This window comes from Apis mellifera, linkage group LG10 (assembly GCF_003254395.2).
Source record: "Apis mellifera strain DH4 linkage group LG10, Amel_HAv3.1, whole genome shotgun sequence".
Lineage (NCBI taxonomy): Eukaryota > Metazoa > Arthropoda > Insecta > Hymenoptera > Apidae > Apis > Apis mellifera.
This window is the reverse complement of record NC_037647.1, coordinates 1,822,470-1,841,605: the sequence shown is the minus strand read 5'-3', so window position 1 is coordinate 1,841,605 and position 19,136 is coordinate 1,822,470. Positions and strand designations below refer to the sequence as shown.

Genomic DNA, 19,136 nt, shown 5'->3' with positions numbered 1-19,136 from the left:
AGAAATCGCTAATTGAATTTAAAGTGCAGGAATAAATGACGATGAAGACATGTTTGCACACTCGTTTCCAGAGCCATTAATGGAAGGAGTGTTCGCTATTAGATTGAAATTGGGAATTTCTTTGCCGCGGCAAAAACCTACGGATGATTTGATCTATCAGGCGGATTCGTTTCGAATGAACTTTGGCACTTTTCTATCGAAAGTCCGCGATTCGTAATTCATCATCATTCAGAGTGACGTCTACATTATTGTAAACGTTCCTCGAACTTAGTCCGCGTTCGCGTTTACCAACGCTTGTATATACGTATACACGTGTGCGTGTGTGTGTGTACATCATGAAAAATATCTCCTTCGTAATTTTTCAATTTTAAAAATTACTTCATACCTGCGTTTCAATAAAAATGTTATATAATTTTTCCTCATTGACATTTAAAGATCGCGTTTGATTAATATTCCACGTTATTTCATAGTAGATAAGAATAAGATAGCACAGTTGCATCCAACGTCCCGATAATTAATTGAAATTTTCGTTAATTCGATGGGATTACGAAAAAAAAAAAAAGAAATCCCATTTCTCTCGCGGAGAAACGGGTTGTTCCAACCGCGATTATATATATCGAATCGAGGATAAGCGCGAAAACGGTGCGCCAATATTGGCCCATGGACATTACAGGTCGCCTTTTAATAACCAACGGCGCTAGTTTACTGTCCGCCAATGTAATGCCAATCTAATCTACCTTTTACGCCGTGGTTACACCTACACGGCTGGCACAGGAAGTGTACCCTCGCCACGCCGCGTTATCCTTATTTACGCCGCTCTTGATACTATATTGCCGATAGGTCTTTATCTACGCGGCGGTGAATAAAAACCGCCTCGCCTCTCTTGGATAAATCCGCGGCGCGGATTTACTGCTCGCGGGGGAAACGAGGCGTGCGCGGCCTATTCCCGCGGCCTTTCCTTCTCTTCTCCGAAGCCGCCGATCTCCGGTTACACCGGTGCCGATCCGAGGGAGATACGGTGGTGAGGAAACAAGTGTAAAGAGCGGTGTAAAGCGTGGTAATTATGCGATACAACCGGCCCACTCGCAACGAGACGTGTAGCTTGTGTCGGACGCGAGCTCGTCAACTTCACCTCGAAGAACTCTGGGATGCCCCTAGTGTAGGATCGACAGTAGAGAAAGAAAGAGAGAAAGAGAGAGTTTCGAATTGGTTTCGTGAAGAATGGTGATTGATATTCTTTTCTTCCTTTTCGCAGGGGATCGAGTTTGGACGAGGTTCGAGGTCAACCCTGTGGAAGTAGCAGCAACGGGTGGATGGCGAAAGTATTTCTTCTTATCTTATTTCGAAGAGGAATACGTTTGGTTTTATCGTGGATTCGAGATGAAAGGGGAGGGAAGGGGAGGGAGATTTGCGTAACAAGTTCCAGGAAGTTGAAAGTTCTCGCGGAAGATGAGATGTGAATTAACTTGTAGAGGTATAGAAGACGCGTGTTCACGTGTCTTAGGATCCTTTCTAATTCGATTTTATTTATCGCAGGGAAAATTTAAGCAATCTAAACGAATTCTAATATTTATCAAATATGATCTTTCTTTCGAAATTTTCATCCATTTCGTTAAACTCGATCCGATAAATACCACGACGAATATAATAAATATTCCACTTAACGCGCTCCTGCAACCCTCTCCTCCCCCGAAAAACCGTGCAAGAGTCGGTCGGCGACAAGATGATGCGAGCGCAACCACGATCGTGGAAGCGAGCTGGAACGAGCAGGCGTGCACACACTCTGCTCGAGGACGGGCAGCAGCGGAGGCAATCGCGAGAAAGCAGGAAGGTCGCGGAGTCTCGGGGCCCCAGCGGTCGAGACCCCGCAGGAATGCAACGGCGGCTCGAATTAATAGATCGAGGGACCCGGGCGAATTTATCCGCTTCGTGGCGGCGAGTTTAAAAGCGGCGCGGGTCTCCTTTGCATCTCGATCTCTCCTCGCGGTATACGGGGAGGGGGGCGTGCGCGGGGGCCCCCGTGTGTGTATATATGTATATATACACGTTGGAACGTACAGCCATCGTGGGGGGAAAGAGAGAGAAGCCTGGAGGAGAAGAGCGGACCGTTCAACAGCCAACCGGGATATGTGGCCGCGTATATACGTTCCACGCGAAGAAAAGTCCCCGACTGGACTGTTCGAGCTTGCCTCTTCTTCTTCTTCTTCTTCTTCTTCTTCTTTGTCGCGGCCTTTCTTCCACTCCTCTCCACTCCGTTGTTCTCTCCTCCGCCTCTTTTCTTTCGCTCGTCCTCTTGTTGTTTCCGCGATGGTGCCTCGGATGGTGGGACGAGTAAAGAGGGAGGCCAAGAGACCCTCTGGTGATGAGTCCAGACAACGGTTGGATAACGGGGAATCGTATTTAGATAAGAGAGCGCGGAAAAGAGCATTGAAAAATATTCGAATCCGAGGAGAGAGAGAGAGGGGCCCATTAAGCGTCGTGCCACCCCGGCACGCGCGGCTTAACCGATAACTTCCATATAAGAAATGTCCTCGCAATTAAGTAGCGGTGTCGCTTCTGTCCGAGGGCAGAGGAACAGAACCTTTATTGCTCGTTGATAATCCCGTGTTGTCATATAGTTAGGTTTAATTGTTCCAAAATTTCTTTCCAAGCCAAGTTTCAATTTGAAGCTGTTTGAAAAGCTCCATACTTGATTACAGAATAATTGTTCTTTCGAGGGGATCAAGTTTGTCGAGCTTCTATTGTGATATATCTTTTTTAAGAATTCTCCTATCGCGAGAATAATCCTATCGCAACATCTAGAAAGAAGCTTCGAAGTGTGAGGAAACGAAAGCAGAAACGTCACGAAAGAGGAAACGCTGTATGTAGAAACGCGTATAGATGTTCCAAAGACGAGAACGAGGCCGTGAAAAATGGTGTAATTTAATCGAGCGATTCGACACGGCATCGCCACGACGTCCTTACCTGCCTAAGCCTCTAAGAGGTGAGAAATGTTGCTCGTCCCGTGACCGATGTCTACACACGGCGCTGTCACGCACTGACATATCGCTCTGATAAAACCACGACCCGGCCAACGGTTTCTCCCTCGTCCTCGACATTTAAGTATTTCTTACACGGGGCAGCAGATTCGATAGCTAATGTCCCGGACGTCTCTTGTATGTAGAGGCGCATCCTCTACGCTTTAGTGGCGAACACGACCTCAACCGTTGAACCCTGAGGAAAGAAAGAGAGAAAGAGAGATGCAGAGAAGAAAGGTTTCCCCCGAACCCTGGCCAGATCCGGTGAGAAACGATTAATAATCATCCCGAAGGCGTTGCGCGTGTGTCTTTTCACCACCAGGTTTCCAGCTTCGTGCGCTTCCAACGCGTGTATACGCAGGATTCGTGGGATCTCCGGAAAGCGGACCGACCGGTGCTACGTGGAAAGGTATCGCGCATCCCTCACCCGAGACTTTCGCTTATTAATAATCTTATTAATTCCCCGCTCGTTAGATGGGACAAGGTTAAGAATGGACTGTCACGGAAACGTAGAAATATCGGGTGTCGAGGGGAAATATTAGATTGCTCTTTGGTAGATCTACACGATGGGAAACGCGTATCGAGGCTTGGGAACGACTCGTTTCATCCGTGTTAAATGCGAATCTTGCGTTGCGTGGATTTTTAGATTCTTTCTCCTTTTTTTTAAATTATTTTTGATTTATCTCCGCCTATACCTTATAACCGTTCCGTCCGCAAAATTATATTCGTACGCGTGTTTCGCGAGATGTCGATCCGATTGTGAGTACAGCTATTCGATATTTCATTAAAATTTTTCTCTTCTCTTGCCTGTATATCGTAATAATTATTTCTTTGAAAAATTCAGAAATTTTACGTAAATTTTACGTGGTAAATATCGTTTTATTGTAACGGAGGCTGGGAATAAAAATTCCTTAAAAATTGGCCATTATAACAGGACAATATTCCATATCCCGCGAGTCGTTGTATTAATTTTCAAGTCGGCGAGGATAAGAATTTTCCTAAACTAATTCGTCAACGTCAATCGTTAACGAACCTCCTAACTTCGAGTCGGTGGGGAGGGGATGCGCACGAAGAAGCGGGGGCGAGTTTTTCGCGGTCGGATTGACCCACGCGGTCAATAACATTTCCGGCTCGATCCCGTTTGAAACACTAGACGGGCCGGCGGTGTAGCATTGAGTAATGCGGTGCGGAGTGGCAGTAATGAGGCGCATTAATATGCAATGAAAATGTCCCTGCGCGGGCCGTGTTACTCGAGTGCGTGGGGAGTGTGAAACGCGCGATACCGTCGAGATAGTGAGCCAATATTAATAGCGGCCCTTCATTGTTCTACGATACCGAGCTCGAGGGTCGGCTCCACGAATCCCCCGTTTCTCGATGTCTCGTTCCGTCCCGCTCGGGCACGCGGACAGAAATAGAGAGGGGAGTTGAATTAAGGACCGGCCGAGCGTTGCTGGCCGAGGGAATGTGTACACGGGTGAGGAATGACACGGGGGAAGATTCGTCGAACGGGAACTAACTCGTGAAGGTGTATTGGATGGACGACACGATTTCCATTCCGAATATTAATCTCGTTAAATCTAGTCGTCTTTTGTTACCAACCTAACGAGCCAGAGTGACATCTAGCGAATTTGGAATAAGAACGGTTACATCAGGTAGATGGCGCTCTTGACTCGAGGTTAGGTTTATCTTTTAATTTAAATTTAAAATTTGTCAATTCTTTCTCTATTTATTTATCTTAAAAAGAAGAAGAAGAAGAAGAAGAAAGGAAAGGTACGAGGAAAATGTTAAAACTTGTTGAATACTTCACGATATTGAATAGGACAATTTTAACTGGACAAGAGTGGAACAGTTGAGAATCTCTAAAGGAGGGAATCATTTGTCTTGTTATAAAAATACACGCGAAAGGGAAATAATATTAAACGCGTATATAGACGCAAAACACGGTGTTCGAACGAGACAATGGAAGTGAAAGTGTAATTGTCTTCGTTCGTATAATATTCATGCAACGTAATACCGAACTATTAGAACGATCCTAATACCAATAATCGCCAACCCCCCATCTACAATTCTCTCGAATCGCTTGTCTCGTGTAATCTAAGCCGAAAAATCTCTCACGCCTCCACCCATGCCTGCACAGACCTGAAACGCATCAACCCGTCAAGATTCACTAAACGAACAACACTCGTGTACGAATCATAAGCGGCCGCGAAATATGTGTACTCTGCGGGCGTAATTAATCCGAGGCCGCTTTTCTATTACCCCCAGCATGTCGGAGCGCGAAAAATGCCCGGAGCAGATCTGACGGCCGACGATGGCCAGACACTCTTCTCTCGAGCGCGCTTACAATTAGGAAACGACGTTCGCGCGCCGCGACAGGCATGTAATTAGCGAGGGCTCCAGGGCTCTGCATATTTCGATGGTTGCATATCGCGATGCTATATACCCGGCCACGGTATACCCGCGGCTACCACGGCCTCTCCGTGCTCTCAGTGTCGGGAGGTGGAAACGAGAGGCCTATACAGGGTGAATCTTCTTAACTTTCGATAACTTTCGATAAATAATTCTATGCATGTTTCGTACAAGAATCATAAAATGATTTTCTTAGTTGTAAATAAAGATTAATTTATTCTTTTTATTTATACAACATTTATATATTCTTCTTTTACGTAATAAAAAGACTTCTTCCTATCGATCAATTTAAATCTATCCCCATGAAAGAAGTCGGTTCATCGATTTTTGACAAGTATCGGAAAATTCAAATTAAAATATTTCTAACGTGTAATATCTTTCTGAAATCATAGCATCGAATTTGAAAGAAGAGAAGAACGAGAAAAAAAAAGAAGAGAAGAGGAAAATTGACGTTCAAGTAACAATTTGTACGAGAAAGTTTCTTATAGACTTACTGTTTCGAGTTATTTTGACCACCCTGTATGCAGCGATGATCCACGAGGTCGTACTCGCTCGCTTCCTCGCGGAATGCGTTGCTCGAATGAGAGAGGAGAGAAAGAGGGCGGCTTTCCGCGAGGGATTTGGCACGACTCGGTCTCGCCTCTAAATTAGTAATTGCAGCCTCCGCGTGACGTGGCGCCCCGATAAAAAGCGAAGGGCTGTAATGCCGCGGCGATACGAGGTCACGAACCACCGGCCAGGCTAAAGTGAATACTTATCCGTGGCGGGTCGCTCCTTTCGCCCGCTCGCGTGCAACCCGAGATAACGCTTGGACGCCCCGACGCGTCCACGCTCGCGAACTCGCGTAAGAGACGTGTACCGTGCGAAGAAGGGGGCGTAATCCGCGGCGACGTAGTATTCCCACGTAGCGCTTTCACGAATGAATCGAGCCACGGCCTCGGCTGACCGCTCGCCCGATCGGCTAATCCCGCGGAAGCAAAGTATCTTCGCCATCTTCTCCTCTCGTGGAATCGATCGGTCTCTCTCTCTCTTCCTCTCTCCCTCTCGAAATGGCGGAGACTTGCACTCCAAGGTTTACACGAGTCGGAGTCGAAATGTACTCGCGCCAGTGGCGAGGCGTTTAACGTTTGATTACGCGTGGAGGAGGAGAGGGTCGGGTGTCATGGGAAAGACAGCGGGGTGCTTTGGGTTGTGGTTATCGCGATTTTAGCGGCTCGCTTCCGCGGTGGATTTTCGCCCGTGAGTATTGTCCGTGTACTCGCGTAATGGGGATTTCGTTAGATGTATACGTGTCTTGTATATGTGTTTGGGATACTTTTCGAGGGGATAGGTCTTGATTGTGTCTGCTCTTTTTTATTACTTCCCAATATTGTCCTTTTTATTCCGCTAAGCTAATCCACGAGTCTATTTGTCATTTTGAAAAAAAATGTTTGAAAATTTGTCTCTTGAAACGAATTGAACTTTAGATTCTCGCCAAGCCTTCGTTCAAAAATCGGAGAGAAAGGAAGAAGAAGAACGTTTCAATTAGACGAAACGTAATATTAAAATCAATCAAATTCCTCGCAACGCATCGCTACACCAATTATTAATCTCATCTTCCCATCAAAAGATCCATCAAAATTTCCCTCGCAACACTTCGCAACGGATCAATGATGCGAATCAAGCGACCTCGATCACCTCGATTAATCGAAGAGCGATTAATTGATAAAAGGGAGGGGGGACGGAGTGGCGGCCATCGTCATCAAGAATGCACGGCAAGAATGCGGCACTGGTGGCGAGAAATGGCGCTGGCACAAACAGATCTAGAAATATCCTTAACGGGAATGCAAATCTGGACTTATGCGGCGTGTGTAGTATCCTCCGCGTAGGAGGAGGGGGGAGGAGGACGTGGCTTCCCTCGAACGTCACCTTCGTTCGCCGATCGTTAAAGTACGAAGTCACGTTCGCGTGCACGACTCTAAATATGTAGATCCCCGAAGATCTGTTGGGAGGCCGGCGAGCCCCTGAATATTCCGCAGGCATCGCCGAATTCCAGCCGGCCTCGCGCTCGAGAGCTTTACGATGCACGAGCGCGGGGGTGGGGAGATCGTTACTTAGCTGGTCGCGCATCTGTTATTCCAGAAAAATTTACAATTTACCGGGGAACAGTTAGCCGTGATCGATCGATTTCGAAATCGTATTGTAATATCAATGAGCGACTTTATCCGAGAAGTAATTAATGAAGAAACGAGAAAGAATTTTGGATTTGAAATCGAAGAGAAAGTTCTTCAGATTCGATAGAATGTTGAGAATGATTATCGAGAGAGAAAAATCTATTATGAATGTTGAGAAATATCCAAGAGAAATATATATTCCTAAGCCACGAATATGCAAATTCTCAAATGTTTAGGAGGGTGGATGATGATGAGATTGAACTGTATAAATATAGGTAACTGGATATAATAGTCTGACGAGTTATCATCGAATTTTACATTCGATACCTCTGGCTACGGAGGAGGATGATGATATGTTATTTGGGAAAATACTCGAGTTAATATGCTTAATGTATAATTTCAATCGGGATCTTCGATTCGCGTTAATTCAGGATGAAATCGCGTAAATCAGATAAAGCAAGTAGCCCGGTCGAGCGATCTCCCCTACCCTGGGAGAAATAAAGCTCGAGGCGGAGCACCGGCAGAGTGCTATCTTCTTCGTGGGCACGTGCGATCGGTCGACGCGAACAAAGTGCGAACATTGGCTTGTAACCGTGGTGGAATTCAGGCTAGTAACGGTGGAACGTATTGCTCGAGGAAAGATGGAGTGGAAGAGATTTCAAAGGATGTTTGAAGGGTTTTATGGGGGTGAGATGAAGTATGAGGAAGGAAAGGAAGGCAGTTGAGAGCGAGCATTTCGATGAATTCTTTGCTGGAAGATTATGAGGATTGGATGGATTGGTATGTGTGTGCGAGGGGAGATATGGGGGAAAGGGAAGAAACTTATGTGAGGCAGGTGCGCGAGATATGTGCACTGCATAGCGAGCGGGTAACAAGAACGACTTGCCGCGAAGACAATGGTGAATGAAGTGAACAATGAGTTCTTGTTCTTCCCTATCGAAATTCATCGATCGATATGGAATATCAATCTTACACGATTTTTAATTTCACTTCACAAAGATCGTTTTATCGAATTGAAATATTTAATTAATGATATAATATAACTCGCTGGATTAATTGTCTCGAGACAAAGGAAAAAAGAAGTGGAATTAAATGGAGGAATTATAGAAGCTTTCGACGATTAATCTCGTCGATGGTGAGCGAAATAGAAGTACAATATGCAAGAAGGAAGGCGGACGAGTTCGATGGAAGGAAGACCAACAGCAGTTGGGAGGGGTCGGGACGTCAAGTTTCGCGCTTGGCCACGTTTCAAACCTGCGATCTGTGGCCCCTCAAACCCGGCAACGAGCATTGTAGACGGCCGATTTCAATAACTCCGCTCTGCCTTTTATTTATTTTCCCCGGTTGGATCTGCCCTCTTTCGAAAAAGAAAAAAAAAAAAGAAAAGGAAAGGAAAAAGAAAGGGCCTAGAGGAAAGGGGTGGAGTGGCCGCGTTATAAACGCGGACACGTTAGCATTATTGCATCTCGCGCGCGAAAACTCGAGGATCGCACAGCGGCGAGGATCCTTGCGAGCCTCGGGCACCGGTTTCGTCGTAGATCATGCCGTGGTTACGGCTACCGATGGATCGTATTTTCCGTCCAGAGACCCTAGGCAAATTTCTAATGAACGACTCGTGACGGGGCTTGAGCTATTCGAGGGAAGAGATATATGAAGTTAAGGTGAAGTAATGTGGGATACGGTGGAGATATCGTGAAGTTTCGCGGTGGTAATTGTAGAGAATCGTCGGATATTGAATGGATTATTGTAATCGCATCGCAGCGGGAAGTTTATTTTTCCTATTTTGAAAAAGCGGTGTAGAATTAGTTATTTGAGTTGTAGTCATTACTTTATAGGGGATATTCGATAAACAAATTATGGATTTCTTGTGTGTGGAATTTGAAATTGTCGATCTATAAATAAAGATGCGTCGAATAATCCATCAAGTTGTAAGATTATCGTAAAAAAGGAAATAATAAGAATCGTAATAACAAAAGTCAATAAAACGTGTAATAATAATTAAATATAATATGGTATAATATGTAAATAACAATTGGTAATATTAATATTACAATATTTATATATATATATAATATAATATAATATTGTTATATCCGGCAGATATTCCTCCATAATTTTTCTTTTTTTGTTTAAATTCCTTTTTTACGATAGCCATTATTAATAATTATTTACACGATATTTAATAATTTTCCGATATAATAAATTTACACGGAGAAGAGAAAGAAACACGACCGTTCCGCTCCGTGTTCGAAAAACGATTGGATTAATCGAAATCAATCGAATCGGATATCGATGTTATTATTTTTCGTTTCGTATAAAAATCATAATACTCCATATTATTTTCGATATTATTACGAATATATAAGATACGTAAATAATTTTTGTTATTGTATTATATAAATATATAATTTTTTTATTAATTAATTAATTATATTGTACGTATAAAAGTAATTTTTATTATTTATATAATACATATTTACAAAAATACACAGAACGAATATTGCAACGAAATGTTAAACCATAACGAAGAAAAAAAATGAAAGGAAGGAATATTTCCCATAAAATTTCATTTATTTCCCACACTTTTACCAATAATCGTATACACGCGTATATATATATATATAACCTTCCAATTCCATCACATCATATGGTGTATTCCTGCCACACGCGAGGCATTCGATCATCAATTCCATTCTCCCAGAGCAAACAATACAACAATGTAATCGTGCGTAGAAAGCGATGATCGAGAGCACGGTCTCGCCCGAAAGCGAATAACTCTCCTCCATGCAGAAAAGTTGGCTCGATCGATTTCACTCGATTGGTAAAAATTTCACTCGCTTCACACGCGAGCTCGTGCTTTCCGCCTGCTATTGAAATATCGGGACGAAACAACAACAGCAACGATCGTGCTTCTAATCCCTTCTCATTCCCTTTCCTTGCCCACGATGATCGAAAATTCAATCTACGCGATTCGATCTAAGTGGATAATCGAGCCGATCGCTACGATCGAGCAAGGAAACGCTTATTACAGGGGCCCGTTTCTCACCTGGCGCGGCTCGTGTGCCAGCCAGGAGGAAGCGGACAAAAGCGCGTTCGAGATTCCGATTCGGTCGTGTCCGCGCCACGAATTATGGCGAATGCTGTGCCCTTTTGCATGCAACGTGAACGAACCACGATTTCTAGATCTAGACCTAACCTTTCGGCCGACATCGGGATCCAGTTCAGTCGATCTGTGAGTCTCTCTCTCTCGCTCTTCGAATCGCTCGAATAGTTGTGTCGTGGGTGCGAGGATGGGTGGCACGGAAAAGTCGTAATGAGGCATTGTTTCTGAAAGATCCGTGACACGTGAAACGACGATATGACGAGTAGATATACGGGGGTGGTTTCAATGGATCTCTAAAATATTCCTTTGTACTTTCGTATTATTATTATTATAATCCTTTTCGGTGTATTAGACAAATCTAAATAAATTATACGAATGTACAAAGTTTTTCGAAATTAATATAATATAATCTTTATATTACATAATTTTATCGATCGAAGATTGCGAGGAATAATATTGTAAAATAATTTTTTTAGTAGTTTCTTTTTCCTTGTTGAATCTTCTCCTTATTTTTCTTCTTTCTTGAACGATTTTCCATTCGACAAAGAATCTCGATTAACGATTCGCGCATATCATCGCATGATCATCCCTCCAACGTCGAAAACGCTTACCTTTCAGTTAACTCACGGGGATTCCAGCCCTGAAGAAAAGAAAAGAAAAGAAAAATAAAACCGTTATTAATAACAGTCGAAACAGAAATTACCCAGGAATATTAATTATAACGTATTAAATGGAGACGGACTCGCAGTTAATTATTAGCGTTTCGTCGATAAATCGCGTGGCAATTGTACACGGGACGCTTTTCCCTTCGTGTAAACGTCCGGGATCGGTATCCGAACGGCCGCTAATCCGCGGCATTTTAATATTTAATTTAGCAGCGGCAGGCGAGCCGCGTAAAAAGCACCCGACAACTTGTAACTTATGTAACGCGTCACCATACCGGCGCTCGCTTCGATAAATTACACCCTCCCCGCGCGAGGAACACGCGCCACGAAACCGGCCTGTCGTTGCACGTTGGATTCTCGCCTTGGATTTCCACCGCAGAAAATTCGACGATCAAACGCTCCATTCCCCATTTTTACCCGGGGGTTAATCCGCCAGTTCTTCGAGTTCTTCCACGCGAAACCGGGAAGCGCCGCCAAACAGGCGCCTCCCCCTCCTCCTTGATTTCTTACATTTTGTCTCCTTGCATGCCGCGCGCTTTTCCGCTTGCGGAAAATTCGTTTAAAGTCGAGGTCGAGGGGGTTGAGGGAGGTTCGAGGGAGCGCGGGTTCGAAGGTTGTAAGGTTGGAGGTGTCGGGCGCCGTAGGGGGTCCCGAGGCTAGCCGGTGCTACATCATCCACGGGGACAGCGTATCCACTTGTTAGCGAAGCGGGCGCAGCCACTGCCTACAAATACGTTTCCGCCGTGATAAATGGACTGCAACTCTCGAAATACGAAGGCATTCCGACTCCGGGCGTTGCTTGATTAATGAACTACGGGATTTCTAAGGTAAGTCTCCGTTGATACTGATTCGACCCCTCGACTCGTGGATACGTACTTGTCACGAGTAAACGTGAAGAATCGACGCTTCTCTTTTTTTCTCTTATTGGAGACGGTTCGTTGTCTCGGACACGCTTCCGTTTTCAACCCACGACGTATCGTGCGTAGGTGGGGGTGAAAAATGACGAGAATTCGAAGAGAATTTGAAACTTTATAATCCCGATTATACTTGTAACGAAATCCCCACCGATCGAAAGAATAGCAATTGGAGAAACGGGGTATCATTATTCAAGCAGCATCGGCGTGATTAAGATTCAAGATACATTTCTCACAAAAGTTCAAAGTACAAGGCGATAACGATGACGGGTGAATATCTTCGGCGGAGGGGGGGATGAGCTTAATTTTCTCACGTCGCCTCCCTCGCTCCCTCGGCCAGGAGCGTGCATCAAGGTGGATGGGGCCCGGCGAAGCGTAACGATAAATCAATAGCAGAGGCCCCGCGGTATCCTCGGTGGTGCCCATAATAAATTCATGAATTGTAAAACTGCTGCTCTCGCGCTGGACGAACCGTGGCGTATTGGATTTATTGGCCGACCTGACCCCGCTAAGACGCCTCTCGCGCGCGGAGGCGAGCGCGCCTTTCGATCTTCGGCGAAAAAAGATATAGGAACGATATAGAAGGAGGGAGAGGGAGCCGTGGACGCGGTTGATGTATGAACGAGTTAACGGGTCGCAATCGATCAACCGTATTACCAAATAATTTTCAATTACCCCGTGTGTAAGCGCGATTGACTGCCGGGGGGACAGGCTATCCACGCACTCGATTCATCGTTCACCAATGATACGTGACTGAGCGCGCTAGATGGCGTCGTTGACCTTTGCTCGAATGGGGTAAATGGCTGTCCGCCATTATCCCCAGGGATTCCTATAGGTACCGATTGATTGTGGATTTTATTCGTTTGAATATCGGGTACTTGTTGAAGTTTTATTTCATTGGAAAATAAAATTTTAGACAAGTCATCCTTTATTACGCTGTAACGCGAGATATCGATTGGATATAATCTGTGTATCCAACATCTGGATTAGACACGTTTCGTTAATTCAAGAAGCTCGAAATTAATGTTATCGAGGATGAATTATCATGCATAATCGAGACGGAATCCAATAAAATATACAAACGACAAATTATAAAAGTCTCCCTCCTCCCCTCCCTCCCTAAAAAAAATCGTCATCCACGTGACCCGCGTCCATTAACAACGAAAAATCCGCGCCACGTTATCCATTATCCGGCAATCTCCATATTTTCTCGCACGTTCGAGGGGGTCCAGCCACAGAAGTATTGCTCGCGATTATGCGTATGCCATTTATCGAGCGTATACCAACACGGGCCCGCGTTGAACGGGATGGAGGGTCCCGGGGCCCCGAAGTCACGGAGAGAGATTACACGGGCAGGCAGTTAGAAGTGGTTTAGCGATAATTTAAACGCGCTAAATCAGAAACGCATTTACGAGATCGGCGTGAAATTTATAAATTAGCCGGCTGGCAGATTTGTGGCTAGTATTTATACATTTACACCGCCATGGGGCCCGCGCCGGGGCCCCGATGCCCTGCTGGCAACGGAAAACCTCCGCGTGGCTCGGTGATTTACGCCGGAGCATCGGCGTCCTGGCGTGGCCAAACTCGAAACGAAAATCCCCTCGTGATAAAGCTTTTCTGATCCCCGATTTTCCGAGGAAATTTTAAGGGGAAAAGGAACAATGGGTTTCTTTGTTGCTATTACGCCAGAAAGGGATTTGAATTAGGTTGAAATTCTGATATATAGATTTGATCGAGCATTTAATAATAAGAATAATGTTTAAATTAATAATTGGCAAAAATTCACGAGTTGACTGGAAATTGTATAATTAGATTCTATTTACAAAGTTACATTATACTATTATACAATTCCGTGTCGAATTGATTTGTAAGTTTCGAGTGTTGAGAAGGGTTGAAATTAATTTCGCGATAACGTAGACACGAAGATTGAGAAGTATCGTTTAACGATTACGTTAATTTTTACGTTTCAACTCGCTAAACCTGATGACTCCGACACCGGTACCCTCAATCAGAGAAATTGCAAGACTTCTTCGAGCAAACTTGAATAGAGAGAGAGAGAGAGAGAGAAAAGAAAAAACTAATAACTAATCACCATTTTATATCGTGCAATTAATCATCCATCTGTCTCACTAGAAAGTTTCGAAAAAGTTACGAAATTTATGCAATTTCTTTCCCCATCCGAGTATGTTTTTAATCTCCTCCAGTTACCTCAATTAGCTCAAAACTTCTTGCGCATCTCCTCGATGTAACGAAACGGGAGATAACGCGATATCAATTAATTCGACAATTTATTAACTACCGCTCATACATCAGGAATCATTGGCAATAAATCATGGCAATTAAGGTTTTCGAAGATAATACAAATTATTTCGCAAATCGGTATTGGAAAGAAAGGAGAGGAAAGGGAAGGGGGAGAAGAGGAAATACGATGGATGAAATGTATAATAATAACGGCCGCGATAAAAGAGTATTAATCACAATATTTCACGAGATTCCGCAACGAGTGACAGAAAGTGTGCAACCGCACGTTAAATCACGAATGCCGACAAGTGGATTAACCTGGGCGAAAGGAACGTCGACCCTGCGTCGCTTTGTCGCGTAAATCGACGGCTTTCCGCCGTGGACACGACAACGGACCTTTCTACAATCCGCCGGGACGATTACGCCTTTTGCATCATTCGCTGCCTGATCGATGAGGTACACGTCGCCGTTTGTAAAGAAATCCCCCTGTGAACACGGATTTAATTGAAACCGCCGATATGAAAGAAAATTCCTCGTTCCATTGCTGTTTATCCTCCCTTGCCCGATGTTAGTTGCATCCTCATCCGGGAGAATGGCGATTTAAGGCGGCAATTGGAGGTTTGGACGATCATTGTGCGCATGAATGAATGAGGATGATCGTATTGGAAAATTTAAAATTGCTTTTCTACTATGTTAACCCTTTTTTTTTAACGCACGTAGAAGAAGCATCTTTGGAATTGAATTATTGAACTTTGAAATATACCTATGAGATTATAAACGTTATTTAATTTGATGATGGGTGAATCGTAATTTTGACATTCTCAGAGAATCGTATTTAATGAAATTTAATTTTCAAAGTGGAAAATATAATCTTATTGGGACATTTTTATCGATATAATGCTGGAGAATTTAATAATATTTATAGCTTTTTATTTTTTCAAAATTTTATCTATTCATCTTTGCAATGTTAATAATTTTTACGAAACAAAACAATTGCATAAGTATCATATCACGCATAATAATTAGAAATGAATTTAATTTTAATTCCATACCCGTATTCTTTACTGTCAAAATTCCCAAAATTAACAAAATAACAGGTTTAACAAACGTTCGTCGAGCATGGCGACTTTTGCATGTTCAAGCATTACGCTTAAAGACGATGTTGCGAGCGTTCATTATAAGGATGGAACCCTGCATGGGGTCCCCACGGAGTCGACACCCATCCCTGGGACGTTGTATTTAATTTCTCTTTAAGCCGGCCCTAAGAAACTAATGAGACACGCGTTACGGTTACCGGAAGTGGACATCGCGAATTTATTAATCGGCCCTCTTCTTCCTTTTCCAGTCGAGCCTTTTGCTCGACCCTTCGCCCTTTGTCGACGTTGTTAAAAAAGAGAAAGAGAGAGAGAGAAAAGAAGTTACGAAGAAATAAGATCCTCGTGACTCGATGCGCAACTCGAAACTCCCTCCCTTCGTTGTTCTTTCAATTGTGAGAGGAAAAAATTTCATTATCCCCACGACCACGTGGTCCCGGAGTGATCGCTTCATTAAGAGAACTTAATTTTAAGACACGGACTCGTTGGTGGATCACATGACAAGCGATATTTTTAATGGCGATCCTTTCTTCTTTACGAGAGCTTTGTGAAAAGGAAAGATGAAGGATAAAAAAGATTATCCAGGCAGAATAAAGAATCAAAGTCATTGATGAATCGTGTAACAAGCGATATTTTATCGTGAGAATTTTCTAAAAAAAAAAAAAAAAAAAAGAAAAGAATTAAGTACACCAAGAACTTTTCTAAATAAAAGAGATAACTTAATCATTCTTCAAATTACTGACAAATCATACGACTGAATATTTTATTAACAAGCTTCCTAATAAGATCTTCTCTTAAAGAAAAATGAGAAGTGTTGTAGGAGAATAATTCCAAAAATTAACCAAAAAATAAAGAATGATACATTTCATCGAAAAATGATTCCGATCAAAGCCGAGAAGTATTTCATAAACTATCAACGAACAAACCATTACTGTATTACAAATATCCTTTAACATCGAAGCAGGGGCCAATTAATCGAAACGGCATCCTAGAAATCAAGAATAGAATCGATGGAACGAGACCGAGCAAGCTCGTCGTGAAACGAGCGTGCAAGTATAATCGAGGTTTTTTTTTACGCCTGGATCACGGCACGATTCCCATGCCATGGCGAGGGACCCGTTAGCCGCGCGAAATCCTCGGCTAAATTAGATTGATATTAAGCTAAACTCGGACGCATGATCGAACCGACTCGTCCTGGACGGTGATTGGCACCGTTGGGATCCGCACCTGCTGTTCCATCGGAATTCCCGCGAGATGAGATTCCATAATTTTCTCACGATACATACGCACGCACATGAGGGGCCCCCGACGAGTCGCGGGCCCCGCGACGTACGCCGCGTGTGTTCACCTTCTCGGTCGGTTTGATCGCGTCCTCCCCTTGCGGAACGTCAAAAATATAATCATAAAGGTTAACTGGAAGATTAATAGCGGTCGGTGGCGTGCGTGCTACAGAGAGATGGCTTTTTTTTTAATTGAGCCGTTCAACGGCTGATTGAAGACCGGCTCTCCGTTGTCGAATCCCCATCGAATCTCGCGTTTTTTCCACTCGACAGCGGAATTTTATGGAACACGATTCTACACTTGTGCGTACACGACGTTGATAATGAGTCCTCCTCCGTCAGAAATTTTTAGTTCTGTAAGATCTTCTATTTCGATCTTCAAATCAAAAGATATTCTTTATTTTTTTTTTCTTTTTCAAATTTGTCATAATTTTATCATTGCCACTTTTTACCAGCGTGAAGCGCTGCTCCCCACCCTTCAAAAGTCATCCTAAACCATCACTTACCCCCATCCACGATCCAACAAAGGTGCGCGTCCCCTTATGTATCAGTGTGACTACAAGGCAGCGGAGGAAACGAATACGGACCACCCGTCCGCCCCCCCCTCCCCCCTTCCTCCTCCCTCCCGTGTCCGGCAGTCCGTTCCTGGCTTCGGGGGAATTATTTATACCGTTCCCTTGGAAAGGGGAGGCCCGTGGTGGCTGCCGGTGTATGCCTCGCCATCGCAGCCGTAATTCAACTTAGGAAACAACGGCCGTGAGCCGTTGTGCATATGTCCCAGGTAGCGGTAAATTAGTAGCGTGGGGCCCCGAATTTCGACCGCGCGGCCTGCTCCAGAGCAAGGGGATCCCGCGGGGATGTCCCCTTTCGGCCCCGTCCCCCTCCCATCCTATACACCTATATACAGCAGGAGGACGCCCCGCGGCGAGAGCCGGCACTCCTGATTAAAATTACTCTGCCGAGATCCGGCGAGATTTCCGCGGCGAAATTTATGAAATTGTCCCGGTTTATTGTTTTAAATGAGCTTGCGTTCCCGAAGAGATCGACGGTGGATAAGCGGTTCCCTGTAAATCCACGCCCGACAGCCGGGAGGGGTGACGGTATGCGGAGGCGGGGGCGCGCCTCCGACCCCCTAGAGAGGACGTCCTCCGTGAAAATCGTCCGAGGATTAAATCAGGATTAAAGGGGACCGAGAGAGAGAGAGAGAGAGAGAGAGAGAGAGAGAGAGAGAGATTTCTTTTTTTCTTCCCGTGTTTTCATTTTCTACCACGTTGGGAACAGGAACGGGGAATGGGTCCATTTTTTCCGTGAGATTCACTGATTCACGATGATCGTTGTTGGGATATCTTAGATGCTGATGATTTTCGAGCAAGATTAAAATAGTTTGAAATTATTTGGTTGAAGATACATATAGAAGAGTTGATAAAAGTTTTTAGAAAGATGAATGTGAAAGTGTTACAAAAATCGATTGATATACTCTGTCTACTACTGTCTCCTTTATCCTTTAATTATTATTTATAATTATTATTTATAAGATTATTATTTAGATTATTTATAATTAAAGGATAAAGGAAAATTACATTGACTTGAACGAAAGAAAAGAAATGTATCAAATTCCTCAAAACCAAAGGTTCCAAGAAGGATCGAAAAGAAAAAAGGAAAGGTGAGATCACACGTTAACTAAGAAACCAAAGATTCAGAAATCAAAGAATCCGATCAAAGTTTCGGCCTTTTTCGTGGCGACCACGATCGACGAAATTTATCACCCTGTCTCGCGATCATCGAGGCACGCCCATGTATCGGTGGCAAGAATTCGGTCAATCCGGTCCGGCCTAGTCTCCAATCCAGCCTAACAACGATAAATAATCACGGAACGATCGGGAATGCGCGAACGAGCTACGCGTAACAGGCACGGTTGAAAAACTTTCACCCACGATTTCCCACGTGGTGATGACGTCAGTTTCGCGCGAACGGGTAGCCTAAATGGCCGACTGCCGATTTATTCAATGACTTATAGCCACCGTGTTCAAACAGGGGGACGATTCAGATGGCATTAATTCCAGCCATGATTTCTCGGTGTCGGTGCGTAGGCCTTAGGATTCGCGTGAAATGTGAGCGTGGCGAGCTTTTGAAATCGGGACGGTTCGATTTAACGATTTAACGACGCCTCGGGCGGTGAATTTTTTTTAGATCGCGACTCGCCGAAAAAAAAAAAAAAGAAAAAGAAACGAGCCTCGAGCATCATCGTATGGCAATATTT

General features: G+C 44.1%; 1 protein-coding gene across 1 annotated transcript in view; it reads left to right on the top strand.

The window, feature by feature from the left end:
• Positions 1 to 9,526, top strand: part of LOC100578783 — a 74,888-nt gene extending 65,362 nt beyond the window's left edge. The window contains exon 4 of the mRNA XM_003249263.4: positions 1,256 to 9,526. Within this exon, the coding sequence (XP_003249311.3) occupies positions 1,450 to 2,511 (1,062 nt within the window). The 5' untranslated portion in view covers positions 1,256 to 1,449 and the 3' untranslated portion in view covers positions 2,512 to 9,526. The remainder of the gene's footprint in view (positions 1 to 1,255) is intronic.
• Positions 9,527 to 19,136: the final 9,610 nt, after the last annotated feature.